The 23,715-nt window shown below is 42.0% G+C and overlaps 1 protein-coding gene across 1 annotated transcript; it reads left to right on the top strand.

Annotated features, from left to right (window-relative positions):
* Positions 1–2,797: 2,797 nt before the first annotated feature.
* Rbm44 (RNA binding motif protein 44) lies at positions 2,798–18,077 on the top strand. The gene is made up of 14 exons (XM_075951432.1): positions 2,798–2,870; positions 4,586–6,072; positions 6,308–6,366; positions 7,241–7,411; positions 8,462–8,645; positions 8,728–8,750; positions 8,865–8,949; positions 11,594–11,708; positions 12,321–12,449; positions 13,634–13,713; positions 13,813–13,883; positions 15,823–16,108; positions 17,685–17,830; positions 17,945–18,077. The coding sequence occupies exons 1-14, from the start codon at positions 2,798–2,800 to the stop codon at positions 18,075–18,077; spliced, it is 3,042 nt and encodes a 1,013-aa protein (XP_075807547.1).
* The last annotated feature ends 5,638 nt before the right edge of the window (positions 18,078–23,715 follow it).

Here is a 23,715-nt window from a genome sequence, read left to right as displayed (position 1 = left end):
GGGTGTTTTAAGTTAAAAGAGCTAGCCAGAAATGTGGCTAAGCTACTGAGCATTCAAAACTAATAATAAGTCTCTGTGTCATGATTTGGGAGCAGGTTGGTGGCCCTAAAGGGGAAAAAAAAGGCTGGTACAATAATCTTTTAATGCAATCATATAAAAATCAAAATTAATACAAAAAGAATCCATGATACCAATTTAAAGAATCCATGATAACAATTTAAATAAAAGCATGATCAGAAACAGTCTACTCCGTGCAGCCACTAACAGCCTGACCAAAAAAAAGGACGAGGAGAAAAGGTGTACTAGTTTGGATAATTTTCTCATCTTGAGTTTTTTTCTGTTCCTTTTTTTTTTTTCTGAGACAGGGTTTCTCAGCAGCTATGGAGCCAGTCCTGGAACTCACTCTGTAGACGAGGCTGGCCTCCAACTCACAAAGATCTGCTTGTCTCTGCCTCCCGAACGCTGGGATTAAAGGTGTGCAGCAGCACCACCAAGCTCTGTTACTTTTTTTTTAACTGATATATTGTCCTATTTTGTGAATCTTGTGGTGCCCCCCTAAGTTTTGTCCCAGAAGCAAGCGCCCACTGTAGCCCCACACCGGGAGCAGTGAAAGCCAGAGGGCTCCACGTCCAGGATAAATACAGCTACAGAAACCACGAAGCTCACCAAGTCTCGCGAGAAGATATTGTGCACCTGGCCACCCAATCGGAGCCTGTGGCTCCTTCCCGCGCTATTTGAGCCCCACCAAGCCAATCATGGCGCGGGCCTGTTCACACAGGCCAATAGGAGCGCTCCTCGAGCGGTGGGTGGGCCGCTGGCAGCCGTTACCCCACAAGCCCTGGGCCCTACTGTTGGGAAGCGGAGTAGGCGGTAAGGACGACCTGGCGGAGAGGTGCGAGAGCAGGACAGGACACTGGTGACACTCATGGTGAGCCTGACAAAGAAGCCAGACCCCCGGGGCAGGCGGGGCTGGGATCCGGTTCCCTCCTAAGCAGTCTAGCAATAAGGCCTGCATTGCATTGGTGACCCCACCTCCATGGTTGTTTGCTCTTGTGCTCATTTTTTGCAACGATTTCGGGTTTTTTTTAGTTTTTTCCAGACAGGCTTTCTCAGTGTAGTCTTGGTTGTCCCGGAACTTGCCCTGTAGACCAGGCTTGTTCCGAACTCACCGAGATCCTCCTGCCTCTGCCTCCCAAGTGCTGGGATTAAAGATGTGCGCCACCACCTCCCAGCAGTTTCCTTGTTTTTCAGATAAGGGGACTAGCTTGCAGACAGAGATGCTTGGTGCATAAATGAGCAAGTCCTTTATTTCTTAATGTTTTATGGGCAGTTTCCCATATCCTGGCTTACGGTTCTGATTCCAGACATTTAATAAGTGCTTCAGTGCATCCTTTCCAAGCAACAAATAACAGGTTCAATGGTGTTCAAAGTTTCCTAGCCCGAGAAGCTGGCCTGGATGGCACCGATGACTGAGGATGCCTTCGGACTCCTGATGCTCGTACCCTGCCACATAGAGTGGCATTCTAGGTGTGAGTCGGCAGGGAAAACATAGCAAACAAGACTAAAAAGGGTTTTGCTGTTGTTTTTAATTTAGAAAGAAGGGGATCCTGGAAATTGGTTTTGTTACTTGCTAGAAACTGTAAGAAGCAGCTTTGTATAAAATGCCTGGGAATGCTGGGGATCTGAATTGGATCCTTAGCCTTGTAGTAAGCGTGGTACCTTCTGAACTCCTTGTTGGTTTTTCGTAACCGTACAGTTTATTTGGAAAACAATATAGATTTGACAACAGGCTCAAATTAGTCTTTGAGATTTTTATTGTAACATCGTAAAGACCTGGCTGTGGTGGTTGACTAAGAATAGCCCTTGTTGTCCCATACTTAATCCCTAGGGAGTAAAACTCTTTGGTAGGATTAGGAGGTATGGTCTCCTTTGAGGAAGTGTGCCATTCTGAGTGTGATTTGAAGTTTCACAAGCTCATGCCAGGTCCAGACTCACTCTCTTCCCGCTGCCTGTGAATCAGGATGTAGAACTCTCAGCTGCTTCTCCAGCACCGTACCTATCTGTGAGCCTGCACTGCTCCCTGCCATGATGATAATGGTCTAAGCCTCTGAAACTGTAAGCAAGCTCCCAATTGAATGCTTTCTTTTATAAAGGTTGCCTTGGCCATGGTGTCTCTTCACAGCCATAGAACAGTGACTAAGATACCTGGCCTTATGTTTCATGTACTATAGAAATTTAAAAGAATATCTTGTGTCTTGCTTGAGGCTTTTGTTGTTTGTTTCTTTGTTTTTAACATAATTTTTTATTGATTCTTTGGTAATTTCATATCATGCACCCCAATCCTGCTCAGTCCCTCCATAGAGGTGTGTGTGTGTGTGTGTGTGTGTGTGTGTGTGTGTGTGTGTGTGTAAATTCAGACTTTTAAAACGGTTATTCAAAAAAGCTTAGTTGACAGTGTTTACACAAAGCCCTGGCTTTAATCCACAATTCTCCGTAAGTCTGATATGGTAGCATATACTTATAATTTCAATACTTGAGAGTTTGGAGGCAGGTGGGTCAGCAATTCAAGGTCATCGTTGGCTACATAGTGAATCTGAGGCCAGTCTGGGACACATGGAGACCCTGTCCAAGAAAAAAGGTTATTCGGGTGTCCTTCCTGTTTAATGTTCATTGACTCTGATAGTAGAATCTTTGACTATAACTGCTGCTTTGTTTATTTCTAAGTTTTTTTTAACCTTGTGCCAGGAATACTAATAGTTCAATGTCATACCTTTTCTAGAATGTACATCTTTGAACTATGCAGGCCACTTCAGTGGTAGAAACAGATTCTGATAAAAACTACCATAAAAATGGAGGAAACCTCCAAAAAGGTAAGGAGAAGGTGCTAACTATAAACAAAGGTTTCCCTTCAGGGTTGCTGTTTTAAAGCCTCTCCCGGCAAGCTACAGTTCAGCACACTTTTAATTTTGCCGTTTTCCTCCTGGGTTTATGGTAGCTGTGGACCAACTATGTGTTATGACAAATTATGTAGGAGAAAAGGTGACCTTGTAAGTCCGTGTAAGACCCATCTGTTTAAACTTTGATATAATACAGAATAAATAAAAAGTTTAAAATAAGCACTATATTAACTTACTTATAGGCATAAAAATCAAATGACCAGTGTCCCGGATGTATGACAATGACTCCTGCGTGAGTCTGTGTTTACTGCAGCCTGCTGAGCATTTGATCTGCATCTTATCAGTCACCTCCGATCCCTCACCTGGGCTACTTTTCCCTTCCCTCTTCTGTGCCTGCTCTTCATGGCAGTCTTTCTCTTTAGTGCTAAATACTCCCGTTCAGATGTAGCGTCCAGTGAATCTTAGAGTGGTGCTTGAGCAGGTAATGGCCAGTCGGTGGGTCATGGAATAAAGTAAGCTAATTGTATTTTTTTAGTGAAATGAAATAGAAAATCCCAGGATGCATTGGCCCAAGAGTAATTACATCTTTATAAGCCTTTTGTTTCACATCTGTGCACATTTTGTGTGTTATTCAGTACCCTCTCTAGTCTTCCTTCGGCATTCTTATCTACCTGCTTTCTAAGCTTCTTGACAGGCACTTTCCCAGGCTCAGGCATGACTGCCCTTTTCCGAGACTTGCAGTGACTTTCCCATCCCTCGGGATAAGAGCCAGCCATCCTTAGCACCTTACTCCTCTCAGACATCTCTTCTCCTCCTTGCAGGCTGGCCTTGTTCCTGCAAGGCCCAGTTCATTCACACAGCCAGCTGCACTTGTTGGACTGATCTAAGACAAAGTTTTCCATTTTGTTTGTAAACACTTGTCAAATGTAAAGTTTTCCCCAAATCTGTCCTTCCTTTCTCTTCAGATTTCTCCTGTTCCGTTAGCACAATGGTCAAAACTTTTAACTGTGGTAGGTTTTTTGTGTGTTTATCTATAACCCTTAGGAAATCCATAAGCTGTGAGGGCAACACCAGTGTCCTCTTGTCTTCATGTACATACTGCCTATAACTGACCCCAGTAGGTACCCCAAAATTTATTACATACGATTTTTTTTAACATTTATTAGATCTATTCACAAGTTAAATGACTGCCCTATATAGGAAAGACTTCTCACCATTGAAAGATTTCAGAAAGCATCTTGGCACTTGCATCACCTTGAATAGCTGTAACAAACACCGTTGATTAACAACTGCAGATTATTTTCTTATAGTTCTGGGGCTGGAAGTGTGAGATTGAGATACCAGGATGGTTAGATTCTCCTGAGGTGTCTTGTCCCAGGTGGTAAATGGTTCCTGTTTTATCTTGAGATGATTGGTGACTTGATGCTGTGTTTTAGGGAGGAACCCAACGGTGAGGGTCCTGCACTCATGCTCTCCAGAGACCATCTTTAATGACCAGCGCAGTGGGGCTAGGACTTCAGAGTGGTGGTCTGGAAGATGAGTTTCAATTTATTTTAGTTACTATAAGGGGTGTTTGTATTTGTCATTTGATGTAAAAGTAGCCTGGCATTTGGAGGAGCTAGGACCAGATATGTCTAGTTTTGTTTCTGTAATGTTGTTACTAACATATTCTTTCACTTTTTGAACAGATAAACCTAAGAAAGAAAATGTGTTATTTTCCAATGGTTGCAACAAAGTCAAATCAGCTTTTCCTGATGGTGAATGGGATTCCTTGGCAGCAGAACACAGAGATAGTGACAAAGAAATCAGCAGTATTGACAAGATAGATTTATCAGAACCATCTTTTTCAGCAAATCAAGATACTAATGTAGAGAATAATTTCTCTCAGTCAAGTGAATTTGAAGACAGTGTTGACTATGCTTTTTTGAATGAAACATACTCTATACATTGTTCAGAATCAAAACTCAAGAACGAAAATCTTCCACGTTTATATTCAGAATTACGTCCTGAAGTACACAAAAAAGTGGAGACATTTTTTGACATTTTAGGAGCTCAAGATGAATCTAGCGTTAGATTGGAAAGGAGCCGTGAGACTCCGGCTGGAGACTGTGGAGACCTGCAGAGGAGTGGCGTGGACGATGACTCCCAGCAGGAGTACCACAGCGCCGAGCAGGAGTGCATAAGTGCACACTTACCTTGTGACCCAGCTAAGACAGTGGGCAGATCGGATCTAGACGGCTCTGGCATTAAACGTGTGGGCAGTTTAGAAGCTAATCATGTTAAATTGGAGAGTGTTCCTAGCCCCTCTTTGGAGTCACTTGATGTTTCTGCACAAGAATGTTTGCCTCATTCCTCTAAATCTCAGAGTTCTGATACGTCAAAAGAATATCATCAGCCAAAATTTGAAAAGTGTAAGGAACAAGAGATTGGTTTACTAAACCGAAAAGCGTTTGATGATATTTTTCAGAGAAGCAGCTCTCCCTTAAACCCTCAGAAAGTACCCCAAACTAAAATGTATACTAAAGAAATGAAATCCCAGACAGATGAAAGTAAAGATTTTTGTGGAAATAGAAATTTCCAGAACACAACGCTACAGTGCTCTGAGAGCCCTATCTCCTTTCCTCCAGATCAAACCCTTGGGACACAACTGAAGGCTGATAATCTTTACCAGACTACTGGGGCTTCCATTTTTGATGACTCAGTCATTTCTCTCTGTGGCTCTTTGCAATACAAAAGCCTCCCTGGTCCAGGCTTTTTTTCTTTTGAGCTTCCAAAGGTGGCAGTCACAGATACTCAGGCAGAAGTCAAGGACAGCTATATACACCCTGTAAAAAGTGGTGCCGCAGATAAAACATGCTCTCATGACGTGAAGGAAGAGTGTCTTAAGTCAGTGCCAGATGCAGCCAGCTGTTTGCTTCCAGTTCAGCCGACACTGGATGCCAGCAGAGGGGCAAGTGCAAGATCTTCTGTACTGTCTACATCCAGCAGCACGGAGATGGCGGTGCTGAGAGGACAGCGGCCTGAGGAGTGGCGGTGTGAGACACAAAGTGTGGCCTGTAATACCGACTGGTCGTGCGGACAGGACTGCAGGGATGCACAGACGACTGCACCAAAGGGGCCAGGGAGGTCACTCTCAATGGACTCTCTCAAGCCTGGTGGGAATTCCCTGAGTGAGGTAAAACCAGTAACACTAAAACCTTAATCTACGAATTTGAGAAGGTATGCAGATGGGTTGCATCCATTTGGAATCCTAGTGCCAACGCCAGCTCAAGGGCAAGGGTGGCAGTGCCACAGTTCTGTCTTCCGGTGGCAGATGTTGTCGCAAAATTGTTTCAATTTTGCCATTTAGAACTCCACATGAACATTCATTTTTTACATATATTTATGATTTTATTTTATATTGTTTTCAGGATTCCTTGGAATTAAGAAAAACATTTGATGCCACAGACAGAAAGAAACACCTTGAGAGGTAGGCCAGCTGTATAAGCTTACACAAGTATATGGGGAAACTCAAAATTGTGTTTATTTTCTGCATAGCATATTTAACCACCAAGAATTAAAGGGGCTTTAAGAAATTTGACAACTGGGCCACTCCTGCTATATATATACAGCTATACAGTAGCAACACAGGATGTTGGAAATTCTCACGAAGAGCCTGCGGTCCCCAGCATTTCTTCAGACAGAAAGGCATCTTCTTCCCTCACTCTGGCCCTCCACATCCATACTAATTCAGTTCCTTTTCCTTTTTTTTGAATCACACATAAATTGACCCAACTAGCATCTTAGAGGAAGTGCCACATATTTGAAGAGATACATAGATACACTCCATGAAGTATTGTTAAACCTAAGCTTATTCATCATTGGTTTTACTTTGCTTTTATTAATAACCCAAAAGACAATTTGGAGCCATAAAGTGGGAGTGGAAGAAACTCATTACTATAATCTGAAATCATGTACCATTTTTTTCCATTTTTCTAATGAGTTTAGTCTGGTATCCCAAAGCTAGAAAACTAAATTTAAAAATGAAACTTTCAAAACAGTCATGTCCCTATAGCTTCCCATTTTTAGGAGGATTTGAATTAAACCATGGGGAAACATAAAAAATATAAAATCTGGCTGGGTGTGGTGGTCATACCTTTAATCCCAGCACTGGGGAGGCATAGGCAAGCAAGTCTCTTGAGTTTGAGGCCAGCCTGGTTTACAGAGTGAGGTCCCAGGATGGCCAGGGCTACACACAGAAACCCTGTCTTGAAAAGTTTTTTAAAAAGATTAAAATCTGTTTCTAGAAAGAGTCACTACTGTAGAATATGTTCAGAATCTTACCTAGTACTCTTATTTTAAAGGGCATTTCAGCTTTGTGAAGAGATGAATTTGCCATCAAAGTGCTGTGAGAAAACTGTCGAGAGGGCCGTGAAGGCAGAGATGCACCTTCTGGATGTCTGCTATCAGATGTGCCGGCGCCACTGCAGTCACGTCTACAGACTTGTAGTGGAGAGTAGAGCAGGCCTCAATCGGTGCTCGTCTATTTTAAATCTAGATGTTCTTAAGATTTACCACTCTGACTTTATACTAGAAATCTGTTTTCAATTCTTGAAATGATGGAGAAAGGTCATTGGTTAATTAAATAAAGAAACTAGGTTAAAACATAGGTGGGTGGAGTAAAAAAAACGGAATGCTGGAAGGAAGAGGAAGTGAGCTCATATGCCATGCTCCCCTCTCTGGGGCAGACACGATAAAGCTCCGACCCAGGATGGACGTAGGCTAAAATCTTCCCAGTAAGCGCACCTTGGGGTGCTACACACATTATTAAAAATGGGCTAGTCCAGGTGCAAGAGTTAGCTGAGAAGAGGCTAGATATAATGGGCCAAGCATTTCGGGGCATAAGCTAGCCAGGCGACCAGGAGCTGGGGCGACAGGAATGCAACCCGCAGCTCCTACTACATTGAAAGACAAAGCATAGGCTTTAATTTTATCAGTTACTTTAAGAATAATAAATTTAGGGCTGGAGAGATTGCTCAGCCACCAAAGACTAGGCTCAACAATATAAGTAATAAACTTCAGAAGAACTTCTTTTCCTGGGTGTGGTTATGATCTTAGCACTTTTTTTTTCTTGTGACACCACAGGCAGCTTGATCTTAGCACTTTTGAGGCAGAGGCAGGAGCATGACTCAACTAGGCCAGCCTAGTCTACCTAGTGAGTTCCAGTCCAGCCAGGGCTACATTTTGAGATTTGTATCAAAAATCAAAAGTAAACAAAACAATTGAATGTCATGGTGAGGTGTGGTTGTCATAATTAATCCAGTAAAATAAATGGGTTTGCTGTTTGTTTATAAAGTCCAAGTAAGGGTAAAGTCAGTTGGGGTTTCTTCATGGTATTCTGTCACATTCTTTCTGGCTTACCTTTCAAGGGTTGCTAATACTGACCCTAGAAAATGTATCTACTGTGGTTCGTTTAACAGGGAAAATCATAGATCTAGTAGAGCTAGAACTAAGTATGTGGTACCGTGTTAGTGTTAGGTGAATGACGTGAGCCTAAATAATGTCATTCTGTGAACTTTGACTAGGAATTTACCAAGTAATTCTGCCAAGAAGGAATTAGGATCAACACTGCTGTCTGTTCTGGGAGACTTGAAAGTTAGGTACATGAACTTGAAAGAAAAAGTCCACAAGGGCATACCGCTGGAGGAGCTGCCCCCACTGTCAGTTGAATCCAAACTGTTATCTGCTTTCTCCGATTTTGCTTCCAGGGTATGTATGTGTTCTAGAATAAAATGTTAACTTTGTTCTGACAGAAAACATACTAAATCTGGTTTTCTCCCCTTGTTTCTAGCTAATAGAAGAAGAGGCATGTGGGTAATTACAGTTTTATCTAACATAGAACTTAACCAGCTTTAAAAACTACTTAAGCCTTATTTCTAAATTCTCTGTTTCCTTTTGAGAACATTTAAGGAATGTGTATCTATTCAGCCTTTCAGGAGCAAATTCTGAGCTGGATAATCAAAGTGTACCTGATGTTGATACCTCTCCAAGCCTAGAAACAACATTGTCCCAGGTAAGAATTGGAGTGCAGGTGCACACGATTGTGTGTGATGTGTGTGCATGTGTGTTCAGCCTCAGGTATGAGCCACTCGAGTGTGCTTTTGTGGAGGTAGGGTGAGAGGACACGTGTCACAGTAGGCATGTTCCAGTAGTAATTAGTGTTCGAGATTAATTATGACAACCACACCTCGCCATGACATTTAATTGTGTTTTGTTTACTTTTGATTTTTGATACAGATCTCAAAATGTATCCCTGGTGGACTGGAACTCACTAGGTAGACTGGGCTGGACTCAGCACTGTATTATGCCAGGCTAGCTGACTGCAAACTTTCCAGGCCATTGTCTGGTCATCATCTCTGTCTTCCAGTATGAGATGTGGGGTGACAGACATATTCTGCGCTGCCTGGCTTTTACGTGGTTTTAGTATCTCCTCAGTGTGGGACTGCGGCTGGGCCGTCATGCCCAGCTTTTTACATGAATAAAAGCATGATCAAATTTGGGTACATGTTTGCACAGCAAGCACTGTGCCAGCTAAGCTCTGCTCCACCATCTCACCCATTTAAGCCTTTAGTGGATAGCCTCTAAGTGAACAGTGACTCTCAGAAGCGTTCCCTCCCTCTTCCCACTCCACTGACTAACTTCCTGGATCTCCATGTGAGAAACTGACTGAGCAGGAGTGGATGATGTTAGGCCCAGTCATGTTGAGGCAGTTGTCATCAATATGATGAAGAAGGGAACATGTAAGTCATCAGAAATCTAGAGGCTGTAGGTGAAAGGAATAGGCAAGCCGTGATGCGTTACCAGTGTCACCGTGAGCCAGAGGGCCACACTGCTGTTTAGCTCTCATTTTGTGAGGTATAGGAATGCTTTTATTTTGGACAAGGAAAGTGTTAATTCTTCCTTTATGAGATATGTTTTGATCTTTCCTCAACTTGTCCTATTCCCCTGAGGATAACAACCAAGAAAGGTGGTTAACTGTCAGATAGGAGCACATTGCAGGCCAGGCGTGGTGGCACATGTCCACAATCTCAGCACTCAGGAGTCAGTGGCGAGATCACAAGTTTGATGCCAGCGCAGTCATGCCCTGTAGTGAGATACTGTCTGAAAAGTGAAGAAAAGGGTAAATGAGAACCCTGAAGATTGCAGAGTGGCTCAGAACCCAACTCCTTAGCAAGTACAAAGGCGGTTCTGCTTCCTGACTGACGTGCAGAATGAGAAGTAAAGTACTTGCTTTCTGCTAAGAAATTGTGCAAACAAATGATACTGGGAAATGAATCTTTCAAAGGAAGAAATAATAGATTCAAAGCTAAATTTTGTATGCTCAGATTTGTTACATACTGTTTAATCTGTCCATTACCAGTCCATGCTGTTTTCCCAGTGGCAGTGTCACTCTAGAACAGCCTGTTGATTCGGGGGAAACACTTAGGCTACAAGGAGTGTTGCAGGGGACACAGCTGTTGTGGAACACTGTCTAGCATGTGTAAAGCCCCATCCTTAGTGAATGAAACGAATGAATGGAATTTCTGCCCTGGCAATGCTGAAGCATGCATGGGCAGCCTGTATATGGTGGTTCTGTTGAACTTGTCCATATTGGGTTTCATGGTCTAAGTGGATGAGAACTACTGACCAGGTCTCATCCTCAAGAGGGCACCAGATCTCATTACAGATGGTTGTGAGCCACCATGTGGTTGCTGGGAATTGAACTCAGGAGCTTTGGAAGAACAGGCAGTGGTCTTAACCACTGAGCCATCTCTCCAGTTCCCATTTTTAATACTGCAAAAAAAAATTCTTTTAAGCAATAGGAAAGTTTAAGTGCAATATAATATAGTTTTGTGGTCTTAGTTTTGACTATAAAACAATATAATGTTACTTTTTTATTTTGTATTTAGTGTGTCGGGGGGGGCATGTGTGTGACAGTGTACATGTGGAGGTCAGGACAGCTAGGGGTCAGTTCTCTCATCACATCTAGGGGTCGGTTCTCTCATCACATCTAGGGGTCAGTTCTCTCATCACATCTCGTGGGTCCTAGGGTTGTTAGTCTTAGTGGCAAGCATCTTTGCCCCATGAGCATCTCACTGGTCCTGAAGTTACATGATGCCTGTAAGGTTAAATTAGTTGGTTGTAAAAGACTACCTGCTGGTAGGTGTTGTCTTCATAGGCTAGCATAGTTACCCTTTGATGTTCCTTTGTGGCTTCTTTAGATTACTCTGCATTTTTGTTTGATTGGGTGTTTGTTTGCATTTTCAGCTATTAAAGATCAAACACAAACCGTCACATATGCTGGGTAAACACTGCCCTTCAATCTACTCTAGCCTACAAGTGGCTTTCTTTTCAAGAAAATTTAAATGTAGAGAACAACTCAGGTCTACATATAGGGTTTTTATTTCCCATAAATGAAAGCTTATACATTGAAATGTTACTGTCTTAAAAATCATAAATACTTGTATCATCACTGTACACAGCAATAGAATCTCAAATCTTACTGATGTGAACCAATAACCTATATGGCATATTTTTACTGCAAAGTCAGATGATAATGTTTTTCTGCTATAGCCTTCATTATTTGGAGGGCAAAATAATGCATGTAATGAGTGCCTGTCACCAGGTAGAATGCAGTAACTGCTAGTCCTTATCTTTCTGTTTTTATCAATCCTCAGATGTCCTTTGTAGCTGACAATAATCATCCTAAACAAGATGAATCACCCGTGAATGATGGTTTTAAAAATGGTGATATAAACATAGACTTTAGTCAGCTGAAGCTCGATGATAAAGGTAAGAATGAAAATGTGTTGTTTGTGTAGCTTCCAAAAAACAAGTAATGTTGGACATGGTGGCACACACCTTTAATCCAGCACTCTGTGAGCTCAAGGCCAACCTGCTGTATATAGTGCATTCCAGGACACACAGACATAGTGAGACTCTGCCTCCAAAGGACACACAGACATAGTGAGACTCTGCCTCCAAACACCAAAAAACAAGTAATGTTTAAAATGTCCCCAGTCTTTACTAGTTTTCCTTTCAAAGTTTATAATTCCAGATGATTATTAATCTTAATGAGCTGAAGAGCTGCAGCGTGTTTACTGAGTTTATTAAGTGAAAAATAACTTCATCAATAGTAACTGATGAAAGTGAGGGAAGAAATCTTTTGATTGACTGGGCGTCAGTGTTGAGTGAAGGAAACTGGGGAGCCGAAGCCTCAGGCTGAAGAGCCTTGTGTTTGGTACCTGCCGACAGACTGGATTAGAGACTGCCTGGCTCTTTATTCCCTGATGCTCATCTCTAGGTCACCAGTAAAAGCCACCCTTGCCTTGACAGAGCTGTTTACAGCTGTGTTCCTGAGAGGCAGATATGTAAGCTCATGGTTCCCTGTGCTCAATGCCTTAGAATACAAAAGCATTCGTGAAGTCAGTGAAGACTGGTTTGATGCAACGGAGAGGCTGACTGGAGTTGACTTCTCAGGAACTCAGGAAAATGGAATCGAACACGATGGGTGGAACCCAAAGAGTCCATTAGGTTGGTTCTTCAGAACTGCAGAAGATCATAACTTATCTAAAAATGGTGGTTACTTCTGTATGGTTTTGGGGGAATAAGCTATAAAAGTATTTTGTTCTTCTTTGTGCCTGTTGCTTATTTTTAAAAAGTGAGAAAAGTGGTCAGTTGGAGGTGACTTTTAAAGAGCGAATACTTATTAAATTCTCGTTTCTTGAGACCCAGTGCTCAGCCCACAGGACTGAGCAGTTTTCCTGCACTGGTGACAGGAGAGATGGGTAGGAGGTGCTTCTGAGTCTTAGGCACTGCTGTTTGCTGCTCTAGCTCTTGACTCCAGTGTTAGCATCTAAACTGTGAAGAAAGGGCTTCATTTTCTCTCCAGATAGATGAGCAGATTAGTACGCTAATGAGAAAGGCAAGGTCTTAGTAGCCATGAGAGATTGCCTAGACCCAACGCTACCTCTTAATAGATGAGTAACCAAAACTCCTCTTCTATAAGACAAAATTAATAGTTGTAGCCAGCATTGTTTTGTTTTCACAGCCATTTCAAGAGGCTAAGCTATTCTTAACTAGTTATGAAAAATAGGATTCATAGGTAGGTTTTTTTCATTATTAGATAAATATTATAAAATCTGTGGTGCTTGCTTTTTCTATTTGGGCTTTTGTTTTGTTTTGTTTTAAAGGTTACTATATGTATTCCAGGCTAGCTCTGAACTTGTAATCCTCATGCCTCCGCTTTTTCAATGCTGGGAATACAGGTGTGTACCAGCATACTTGGTTTAATGCTAATATCTTCTGACTTTATTATTTTTAATTTATTTATTTTGTGGGTATGTGTGGGGGTGTGTATGTACCATGGCATGCATATAGAGGTCAGGACAACTTGAAAGAGGTCATTGTCTCCTCCTACCATGTGATTCCTAAAGACAGGACTCAAATTGTCAGGCTTGGCAGTAAGTACATTTACCTGCCGTCAAGACTGATGATGACCCATATGGTAGAGTGAGAACCGGCTCCTCTAGGCTGACCTTTGACTCCACACGTGCATTATGGCATGCACATGCCCATGCACATACAAGACACAGAGTCGTTAAATAACCTTTGTAGTTAACTGGAAGGAAAATGAAACATTTAACATTGTTGGCATTTTTCTTTAAAATATTGCTGTCATGGTGGACATTTCTGTGATATATTTTTTCCTATATCAGAAATGAAGAATGGTGAGTTGCTTCGAAGAAGTAAAGGCTTTTTGATCCATGTTGGTGGTCTTTGCCCTTCTGTATCTGAGGTGTGTCCAGAATTTCTTTAGGGGGCTTCACTTTCAAATTTACAGATTTTTTGCAGTGTCTTTTCAGTCTTTCACAAATGTTACTTTTTCTTCTTTTAGGATGACTTAAGGTCTCATTTCCAGAAATACCAAGTTTCTGAAATTTCAATTTATGATTCTACTAATTACAGGTATGCATTACTAATTCAACAAGTGTGCGCTACTATGCACCTGCTGTGCAACAGATGAGTACGCAGGTGCCACTCCACGAGGGAGGCCCAGACTGAGCACACAGCCACGGCAGCCAGCTGGGATTCTTAGCAACTTCTTCTCTCCAGTGGGTCTTCCTTCTGAGAGTGGCTTATGCTAGGCAGTCCTGTGTTCAGAATCCCGGCTGCTGAGATTACAGCGTCCACTGTCACACAGCCTCCTATGGTGGATAGGGGGATTAACTGATCTTTTACATTTGTGAGGCTCTATGCCATGTCATAGCAGAAGCAGAGTTACAAAAAGGACTCAAGAAAAGGACTGTTTGAACCCCCAGCTCCTTCAGTAACTTGAAGGAATTTGAATGGGTTACTTGACCTCTCTGAGTCTCAGGTTCTTTGTAAGATGGGATAAGGATAATAAATAGTATCGTTGTCATGCTAGGAGTCGGCTGTGTCAAGCACAATGGAGTAAAGACAGAAGCTGGCTTGGAAGAGAATGTTTGACTCAGTTATTTCTGACCTTAGTTACTTCTGCATTGTTTTGTAGTTTTAGGTAGGTGGCTGCATTGCCCATCTGTGGTTTCAGGGAGGGCGTGCGTGTGTGTGTGTGTGTGTGTGTGTGAGTGAGTGTGTACGTGTCGCTACTTGGACATTTATGGATTATTCACAGCATTCAGTTACAGTGAGAATTACTTCATGGAGATACTTCATGTTCCTGTCTTGAAAATGACAGCTATTGATTTCAGAGGTCAAGGCATAATAAAGAGGGATTTTGCTTGTGGTTAGAGACTTAAATTTGTAAAAGTGGGTGCTAATTTTTTTTATTGTAGTCAATTAAATTGTGTCCTTTATATGACATGTTGATAGGATGTTAATGTATTTTTCTCATGCTAAACTAGAGCTGTATCTCTTAAAATATTATACTTCATGTCCTTTTTTGGTATCCTGAATTCTTAAAAATCTTACTGAGGTTTTTTTCTTCCTTAAAATATATATTTTATGTGTAAATTTGGAAAATGCAGTTAAATATAAAACTATAAGGATATTTTAAAATTGTATACATAGTCCCATCATTTGAAAAAACTTTGCTTAAGATTTGGTGTACATATGCTCATTAACACTGTATAGAGCTGTCGGCTTAACAGGAATGGCTCTGGCCCAGCTTTCTCAATTACATAACTAAAATTCTGACTAGATTGTCTAGCTTTTTCTCAGTACTGACTATAAATGCATTTTCATATATTCTGCTAAATATTTTCAAGTTTTGCCTTTAACATTTAAGCCTTTGAGCCACCTGGAGTTTATATTGTTGTACATAAAAATTAACTTGAGCCAAGCGGTGGTGGCACATGTCTTTAATCCCAGCACTCAGGAAGCAGAGGCGGGCAGATCTCTGTTAGTTCAAGGCTAGCGTGGTCTACAGAGCGAGTTCCAGGACGACAGTCTCCAAACCTACACAGAGATAATCACTTGTCCCTAGGCCTCAGATCTGTACAAGTATATATATATCATTAGACTGCAATTTTAAACATTAAATTTTAACATAATAATTTATAATTATTACAGATTATTCTATTTCCACTTTCATTTTTTCTGTATTCAATTATCCTGGATAAACACTTTCTTATTTGGTAGTGAACACCTTTAATCCTAACCCTTCAGAGGCAGGGGCAGGCAGATCTCTGTGAGTTCTAGGCCAACCTGGTCTACCTAGCAGGCTCCAGGACAGCCAACTAAATAAGGAGACACTCTGTCTCAGAAAACAAAACCCAGAAACAGCAAACGCCATCTACTTACCTAGCAAGTGTAAGAACCTTTGTAAGATGAGGTAGCTATTCTTGTGAAAGCCGGCTTAGTTTTTACAAGAGTGAGCTGGAGTTGGTCATAACGAAGGCCCTTGGTCTCTGCTCTGCTGTTTTAGATACGCATCTCTTGCTTTTGCAAAAACCAGTAATGCAAAGAATGCTGTGAAGGAGATGAATGGTATAGAAATCAACGGGAAGTCAGTGAACGTGCGGCTTGTGAAAATCCCTGGAGAGCACACTCCACCACTCTTGTCCAAAAACGGGACCAGCACTAGTGTGAGTCATCTGGAGAAAAACAGCAACAAAGAAGGCACCTTCACCTCTTCTGCTTGTAGACTGCCCAGAGCTAGACCAAGGCAGCTGGGGTCTGAACAGGACAGTGAGTTTCCTCCCTTGGACCAGGTTAGTTTTCCTAAGTGATGGGTAGCGCGTTGTGCATGCTGCGCTGTAATGGCAGCCTTGGTGTTGGCACAGTGGACGAGTACGATGGCTGTTATCTTGGCTCCACCCTAACCTGCATTTGCACAGCTGCAGTTGCTCTTGTCGGGAGATCTGGAGGGCCCCACCTAGCTGCAAAGGAGCAGGTTCTCTTCCTGGGTTTACCGCACCTTCCACGGCCTTTGTCTCTCTACCCCTACACAGCACCACTCTAGCAGTCTCTCCCTCAGTGTTGTTAGTTTTTATAGTAACCTTACCTCATACTTCTCACAACTACAAAACATAGTTATTTCCTTTTCATAGCCTTTGTCTTCACCCATTACAGTTTTAAACGCTTCCTGGAATGTGACGATTTCACTCAGTAAAATGTCTGGTATCCAGTGGACATTCTATAATTTTTTTATGTTCAGTAAAATTCACTCTTGTTGGTGTTCATGACTAGACACATGCACTCAAACAAATCCCCATCACTAAAACGAGAACACAGCACCAGCATCCCAAAGCTCTTGTGCTGACATTTGCCACACGTGTCCTCCCAGCCTTTTCCTGACTCTGGTTGTCTGCGGATGCCTTTGGACATGTTGGTGACTGACCGCCTTTCCATTCTGACCATTCTCTTCTGTAAAGCCCAGCAGGGTCCTGTTTGCTGCTTGTCCTGTGCTTGATGGGCAAGCTTTTCACTTAGGTAGCTTATAGATGTTGTCTTTATTTACTTGATCCCTTTTTTTTAGTCTGAGTCATTCTCTAAGATCTCACTTTAACTGTTGTACCCATTGTCACCACTGACCTCGCTGTTGGTGTTTCCTCCCTCTGCTGCCTTCTTGAGCACCTAGCCTCTTTGACATTGGCAGTCCCTTTTAAAATGTCCCCTTTCCCTGGGGGTAGGGGTAGGGGTGCAGGCCTTTAATCCCAGCACTTGGGAGACAGAAGCAGGTAGGTCTCTGAGTTTGAGGACAGCCAGGGCTTCAGACCCTGTCTCGAAAAACAAAACAACAACAAAAAAATACCCCATTCATTTCCCTGACACCTCATACTTAAGGTGGGTTTTAGGCTCCACGGTTTTAGTCTACAGTAGGAGAGGAGGAAACAGGATATTCTGGGAGCTGAGCTAGATGTTTGGGAACTATGGTCCTCCCTCTGCGCACACAAGCTCTTTGCTGTTGCAGCTGTCAGCTCCTCCTATGTCTCTCGTCATGTGGGTTCTCTGTGCGCATGGTTGCATTACCCCACATTACGTAACTAGCTATAGTGTTTTCAGCTGGGCTCTGATTGTTTGACTGGATTTGTTTACTCCATGTTCTGGTTCCATAGGCAAAAACTCTACTTGACCCCAGCCTGTTCATTAGTCTGAAAACAACACTCTGATCCAGTCTTCTGGGGCTGCAGGCATTGGGGTTGGCAGAGAGGGCAAGTGTAGAGCGTGCTGCGGACTCTGGGTGCAAGTGTGTAGATAGAGAAGCTCCTGTTGCCATCTTTGATATACTTTTTTGTTCTCTCGCCTCTTGTACCTCTTTTGCTCATATTTTCAACATTTATTTAGGGTGTCAAGAAAAATTGTAACCAGATTGAATCTGCTCAGTTATTACCTGAGACACCTGTTCAGGTCATACCTTCAAATACATTGAACCTTCGCAGCTTCACCAAGATCATGAAGAGACTGGGTGAGCTGCATCCAGATATCAGCAGGTACTAACCAATGTTAGAACTTAACTTTATACTTGCATGTGAAACTATGGTGTCAGAACCTCTGTTACATGTCTATTGGAGAAGTAGAATTGCTGTCTGTTTCCTCTTGTATAGAGACCACATTATAGAGGCTCTTCAGGAAGTGAGGATAAATCATAAAGGTTTTCTGAATGGTTTGTCCATCAATACCATTATCAAAATGACTTCATCTTTTCTGAGAAACTCGCTTCACATTAGGAATAAATGAAGCAATACAGAGAGGTAAGGTAGTCATCTGCTTTTATACTCAAATATTAAAGATTTTAGTTTCTTATATCAAACTATTGATCTTAAATTGAAACTACAATACAGTAGTAAAATATTACATTTTAAATCAAGGACACTGTGTTAGTTAACTGTTGATTTAAAGCATTGTGTTGGCTACTTTGCTCCTATCTGGCAGAAACACTCTATAGGAGGGAAAGTCTGCTTCAGCTTCTTGTTTCTGCGGATATAGTCCATCATGGTGGGGATGGCATGCCAGAAAGGCTCCCTGGTGGCCATTGTAGACAAGTTCCTTACAGCATGGCCAGACCATACGGCAGAGAAATAAACACTACGGCTCAGGCTACAGTCTCCAAAGGCTCACTCTTCAGTTACCCATGTTAGCCAGCCAGACCCTTCTAGACAGCACTGCTTCCAGGCAAATGAGGTCTTGGTTAAACTCTGCAAGGATATTTTCAAATAGTTTCAAGTTGTACAAAAGGAACCGTGAACTAGAAAGTTCGTGGTGCAGGGTGTGCACATGTCAGTAGCTCAAGTCCCTACAGTGAGTGACACTGACAACACCTGGCTCCACCGCGCTCCATTCAGCCGCAATAACTTTACTTCGAATGGAGCCTGTTTCTGCAACTAGTTCAGTAATTCAGTTAGTGATGGGATTCGCCAGTGAATAGACTACATGAATGCATATGCTGGGTGATGGTGGCTCACACCTTGAATCCCAGCACTCAGGAGGCAGAGGCAGGTGGATCTCTCTGAGTTCTAAGCTAGCTTGGTCTACAGAGTGAGTTCCAGGACAGCCAGAACTACATAATGAGACCTTGTCTTGAAAAACCAAACAAGTGCACATAATGTACAAGTTGAGTTATAAAATGAATAGGATAGTAACAGCGAATACCGTTATAAAATGAATAGGATAGTAACAGCGAATACCGTTATAAAATGAATAGGATAGTAGCAGCTAATACCGTTAGGTAAGGTTTACTGAAACGTGGTATTTGGCATAATCAGTACTTTTTATTGTTGATTTTTCTCTTGTATTCTTAATCCTATAGAAAATCCTTGGAAGGTATGAGGACTCTTCATCAGCGAACATGCTACAGCACTTAGGGAGAGTTGTGGTAATACAATCAACAGCCTCTATAATTGAACCTCTAACATGTTATTCTAGTTGATAGTCCTCCTTTAAAATCTGGCAACAACAGATTTATCTATAGTATTAAAGTCTGCATGTTTTATTAAGTTGACAAGCTTTATTTCAGAATTACTATTCAAGACTTCAAGCTGCATATTTTGGATCGGAAAAAAAACATCATGTCCATTTATAAATCATCATTAATAAGTGCATGTAAAAAGTACTGTCCAGAAAAAAGTTTGCTATACTATTTCAAAATTCATTGCATATGTAAAAAAAAATGTAACGTTGGGATTTTTCTGGAGCTCACACTGTAGTTCTGGCATTTAGGACTCGGATTGGACTGTAGGGCGCAGCTAAACTGAGTTCAGTGTGTGCAGGATTAAAACCTGCATGAGATGCATTAGTGAGCCTTGATGGCAGTAGAGCGTTCAGATAGGTTTTCCCAGTGTGCAGGAGCCAAGCACTGACATTTGAAAGGTCACCATGTTCTGACCTGTGTTCTACTAAATGCTGTTGTATTTGAGTATAAATTGAAACAGTCTTCAAAGGCTAATGTGGGTTGCTGTCTCCTAGCATTATAGAATGAAAGTTTAACCCTGTTTGCTTTCTAATAGTAACGAATGTACTGGTTAAAGCTACATTTGTACTGATAATAACTTTAATGTTTAGTACTTTTTCAAATGTTTAATCTGTTCAATTCTTCATTGTTGTTGCTTGATTGAAAATTACCTGTTAGGCATTTGTTTATTTGATATCCTTGTGTTTAATAAAGGTAGTCAGTCTGGAGCTCCCCTGTGTCTTAGTGCTTTCTGTAATGGGAGTTCTCAAGTGCAAACTGCCTACCACTATCTGTGTGGATACATAAAATGCTAACTACCGACTCAAAGTTTTCCTCTTTTATTTTAATGGTTGTTTTGTCTCATTTATTTCCAGATTCGCTTCACATATCTACCAAGAATTAAATTCCTCTGTGTGTGTATATATATACCTAAACTCAAAGTAATTGGTTTGGTCCATACATCAAATTACTAGTATTTTTTATATTTCCATATATAAAATCATATGCATTTCATTGAAATGCTACCTTGAGTTGGCACTAAATATTCTTGTGATCCAGACTAGACATTATCTTTAATATATTCAGAGAAATTAGCATATCTGTAGTCATTTTCTAATGAAGAATAATCAAATATAAATTTTTTTAGAATTCGTAAAGGCAAAATAAACTGCATTTTATTTTGGAAATATATAGTAAGATGATTTCAAATAATGTTCAAGGGTTTGAAGTTAGGAAATACTTTCTAATAACTAATGTAGAGATCTGGCAACTTCTAGGTACCAAAGGGCTCCCAGCAGTGCCCAGTAACTGAGACTCTTCACAGGTTTAATTAGAACCTTAAGGACTGAAGAAATGGCTCAGCAGTTAAGGCTGCTCTTTCAGAGGTCTTGGCTTCAATTCCCAGCACACACATGGTGGCTAACAACTGTCTATAACTCTAAGATCTGATATTCTCACACACACGTACATGCAAACAAAACACCAATGCACATAAAATGAAATTATTTTTTAAAGTTTAAAAGTAAAAAGAGGAACTTGAAAAGTTCTTTATGAATCTTTTGGAATCTCAAGTGAAAAGTCAATTTTTACTTATGTTCTAAAGTCTCTAATATTATATAATTATACTTGTTTGTGTTTGTTTGAGACAAGGCTTCTATGTGTATTCCTGTCTGTTCTGGAACTCACTCTGTAGACCAGGATGAACTCAAACTCACAGATCCACCTGCCATCTTCCTCCCGAGTGCTGGGATTAAAGGCGTGTGTAGCATGAATCCATGAGAGTCTGGTAAAGGTTCTCAAGCATTTAGTAGGTTTAAAATAGGTATACTCACTGATTCAGAGCAGGTTAGATGCCGCTGCTGATCCAGCTGCCTCCATCCAGAAGAATACCAGAGCAAAGCCGCCTGCTCCACTCCACCACTCAAGAGTGTGGGAGCAAAAGAGCCAGAGACCCCCTCGTCGGCTTTATAAGTTATCCTGTAGGCAGACAGGACCATGCCCTAGGCTTGCTTCCCCAAAAGTCATTGGCTAAATGGATAGAAATCCCACAACCCTTCCCCTTCTTTTCTAAATATGAAGGTGATAATTCTAACATAAAACTATTTACAATAAGAACAACTATCAAGTATTGTGTAGAAGAAAGAAAAGGTCATAACATGAAGAAAGATGAAACTACAAGAACAACATCAAGCAAGAAACATTTTAAATATCCACCACCACCCGGCTACGTGTTGAATTTTTTTAAGACTAACCAAATTAAAACGTTTCCAAATACCTTCAAAGGCAAATTTTCACATAATTTTAGTATACTTCAGTGTTGTGCAAATGGCTTTTCTTTGATACCATAGTATCAAAATAACGAAGAGGGCTTAGTTACAGCAGGTAACAAGTGACTTCCCTGATTCCGGCCATAGGAGATAGTGGATAGCACATAGTATTAGAAGTCACTCCTAGTCTGCACTGTGGGTACTGCTTGTCACAGTTGACCGTTGCTGTCTAGCATGGTAGGGTGCTTGCCTAGCATGAATAAGGCTTGGAATTCTAGCCCCAGCAAAAATTGTTTTACATTTAAGAGGATTATAGAAAACAAGTTCACTATGCAGGCATGAATGGACTTCCAAGGTGTCCTGTCTTCATTCCTAGAACGTGTGGGCGTGTTCTTTGTGGCAAAGGGAATTGATTATGAATGCAAGGAAGGCTACTGGTGCTGGCCCTGCTGCGAGAGGTGGTCCTGGATTGCCCGGGTGGTTCTGAAAATAGCCAGGGATGAGACAAGTGGTGAGAACTAACCTTGCACTTGCTACCTTTGAAGCAATAAAGGCCAAAGGTCGAGGGTTGCAGTCACCTCCAACAGTGGAGAGGCCTGGGCAATGCGTTCTTCTGGAGCACCAGAAGGAAGCCCTGTCAGCTCCTTGGTTTTCGCCCACAGAACCTGCATCAGATTCCTGGCCTCCACACGTATATTACACTTGAATTGCCAAAACTGCCGGTTTGTGGTGCTGGTACATCAGCAGTAGAAAGCAATAGGCACCTTTCCTGGGTGCTGTGATGAAGTAGTCTCAAGAAGCAAATTAGGGACAAAGGGTCCATTACAGCTCACAGTTGGACAGTCCATCGTGGTGGGAGGTGGACGCAGCAGGACAAAGGGTCCATTACAGCTCACAGTTGGACAGTCCATCGTGGTGGGAGGTGGACGCAGCAGGACAAAGGGTCCATTACAGCTCACGGTTAGACAGTCCATTGTGGTGGGAGGTGGACGCAGCAGGACAAAGGGTCCATCACAGCTCACAGTTGGAGAGTCCGTTATAATGGGAGGTGGAGGCAGCAGGAGCCAGAAACTGCTGGTCATGTCACCAGATGTGAATGCTCTGCTTAGCTTACTCTATTTTACACACTGCAGGATGTTGGCCCAGGGAGGCCCCACCCACGGGTGAGATGGATCTAACCCAGTCCTCACGTGTTGGCTCAAGGCCCACTTCCAGGTGATTTCGGATCCTGTCAACTCCTCAGTTAACACTAACCATCAGGTTAGTGTAGGATTGCTCTATGTATCTTTGCCTCCATTTTCAGGCTTGGGGGAAAGTTACACGAGAGCTGCCTTGAGTGATGTAAACTCCACAGACCTCACTTCTAATGTGATAGTTGGGGCTGACAGATTGGAGACTATTTCCTTACTCATATTACGGACATTGACTGTTGCACATGGCTTTCGTTTATCATATGTAGGCCTTATCTTCAGCCACAGGCTGTGTCAGAATGCAAGCTGTGAACACTGGAGTCTGTTTTTTAGTTCCAGCATGGTTACCTGTGGGCATCCATGAGGAGAGGTGCCAGAAAATGGGCTGAAGAACCACAGAGTATGGGGCCACAGGCTCTTCCTAAAATGCTTCCAGCAACCGCCATGAGTCCAATTTGAAGGCTTCCTCACCCCTGGAGAAAGTGCTAATAACCACTGTGAGGGGGCTAAAAAGATCGCTCAGCACTGGCTGCCCTTGCAGAGGACCTACCTGGGTGTGATTCCCAGCTCCCACATGGTGGCTCACAACCATCTGCAATCAGTTCCAGGGGCTATCACCCTCTTCTGGCCTCAGCAGGCACCAGGTATACAAGTGGTGCACAGATATATAAGCAGAGAAATCGCCCATACACATAAAATGATTGAAAACAAACTACTGGGAAATGGGCACACAAGGCAGTGTGTAAATGCTCAATAGATATGTGTTAGCTTTTTCTGTGGTAATTTCAGAAGAAAGCTATAAAAATACATAAGTTTATGCCCTTCACACTGCTTCTCCTAAAGGAAACCTGCATATCCATAGTTAATTTAAATGAAGAAATTAGCCTTGCTGCCCATAGACAACTTGATTTGACAGTGCCTGTTGTCCTTGCTCTATCTCTCTCCACTATCAAGTGCTTCACCCCACGTTA

The sequence above is a fragment of the Microtus pennsylvanicus genome, chromosome 17, assembly GCF_037038515.1.
Source record: "Microtus pennsylvanicus isolate mMicPen1 chromosome 17, mMicPen1.hap1, whole genome shotgun sequence".
Lineage (NCBI taxonomy): Eukaryota > Metazoa > Chordata > Mammalia > Rodentia > Cricetidae > Microtus > Microtus pennsylvanicus.
The sequence above is the reverse complement of the archived record's forward strand: the minus strand, read 5'-3'. Positions and strand labels throughout refer to the sequence as shown.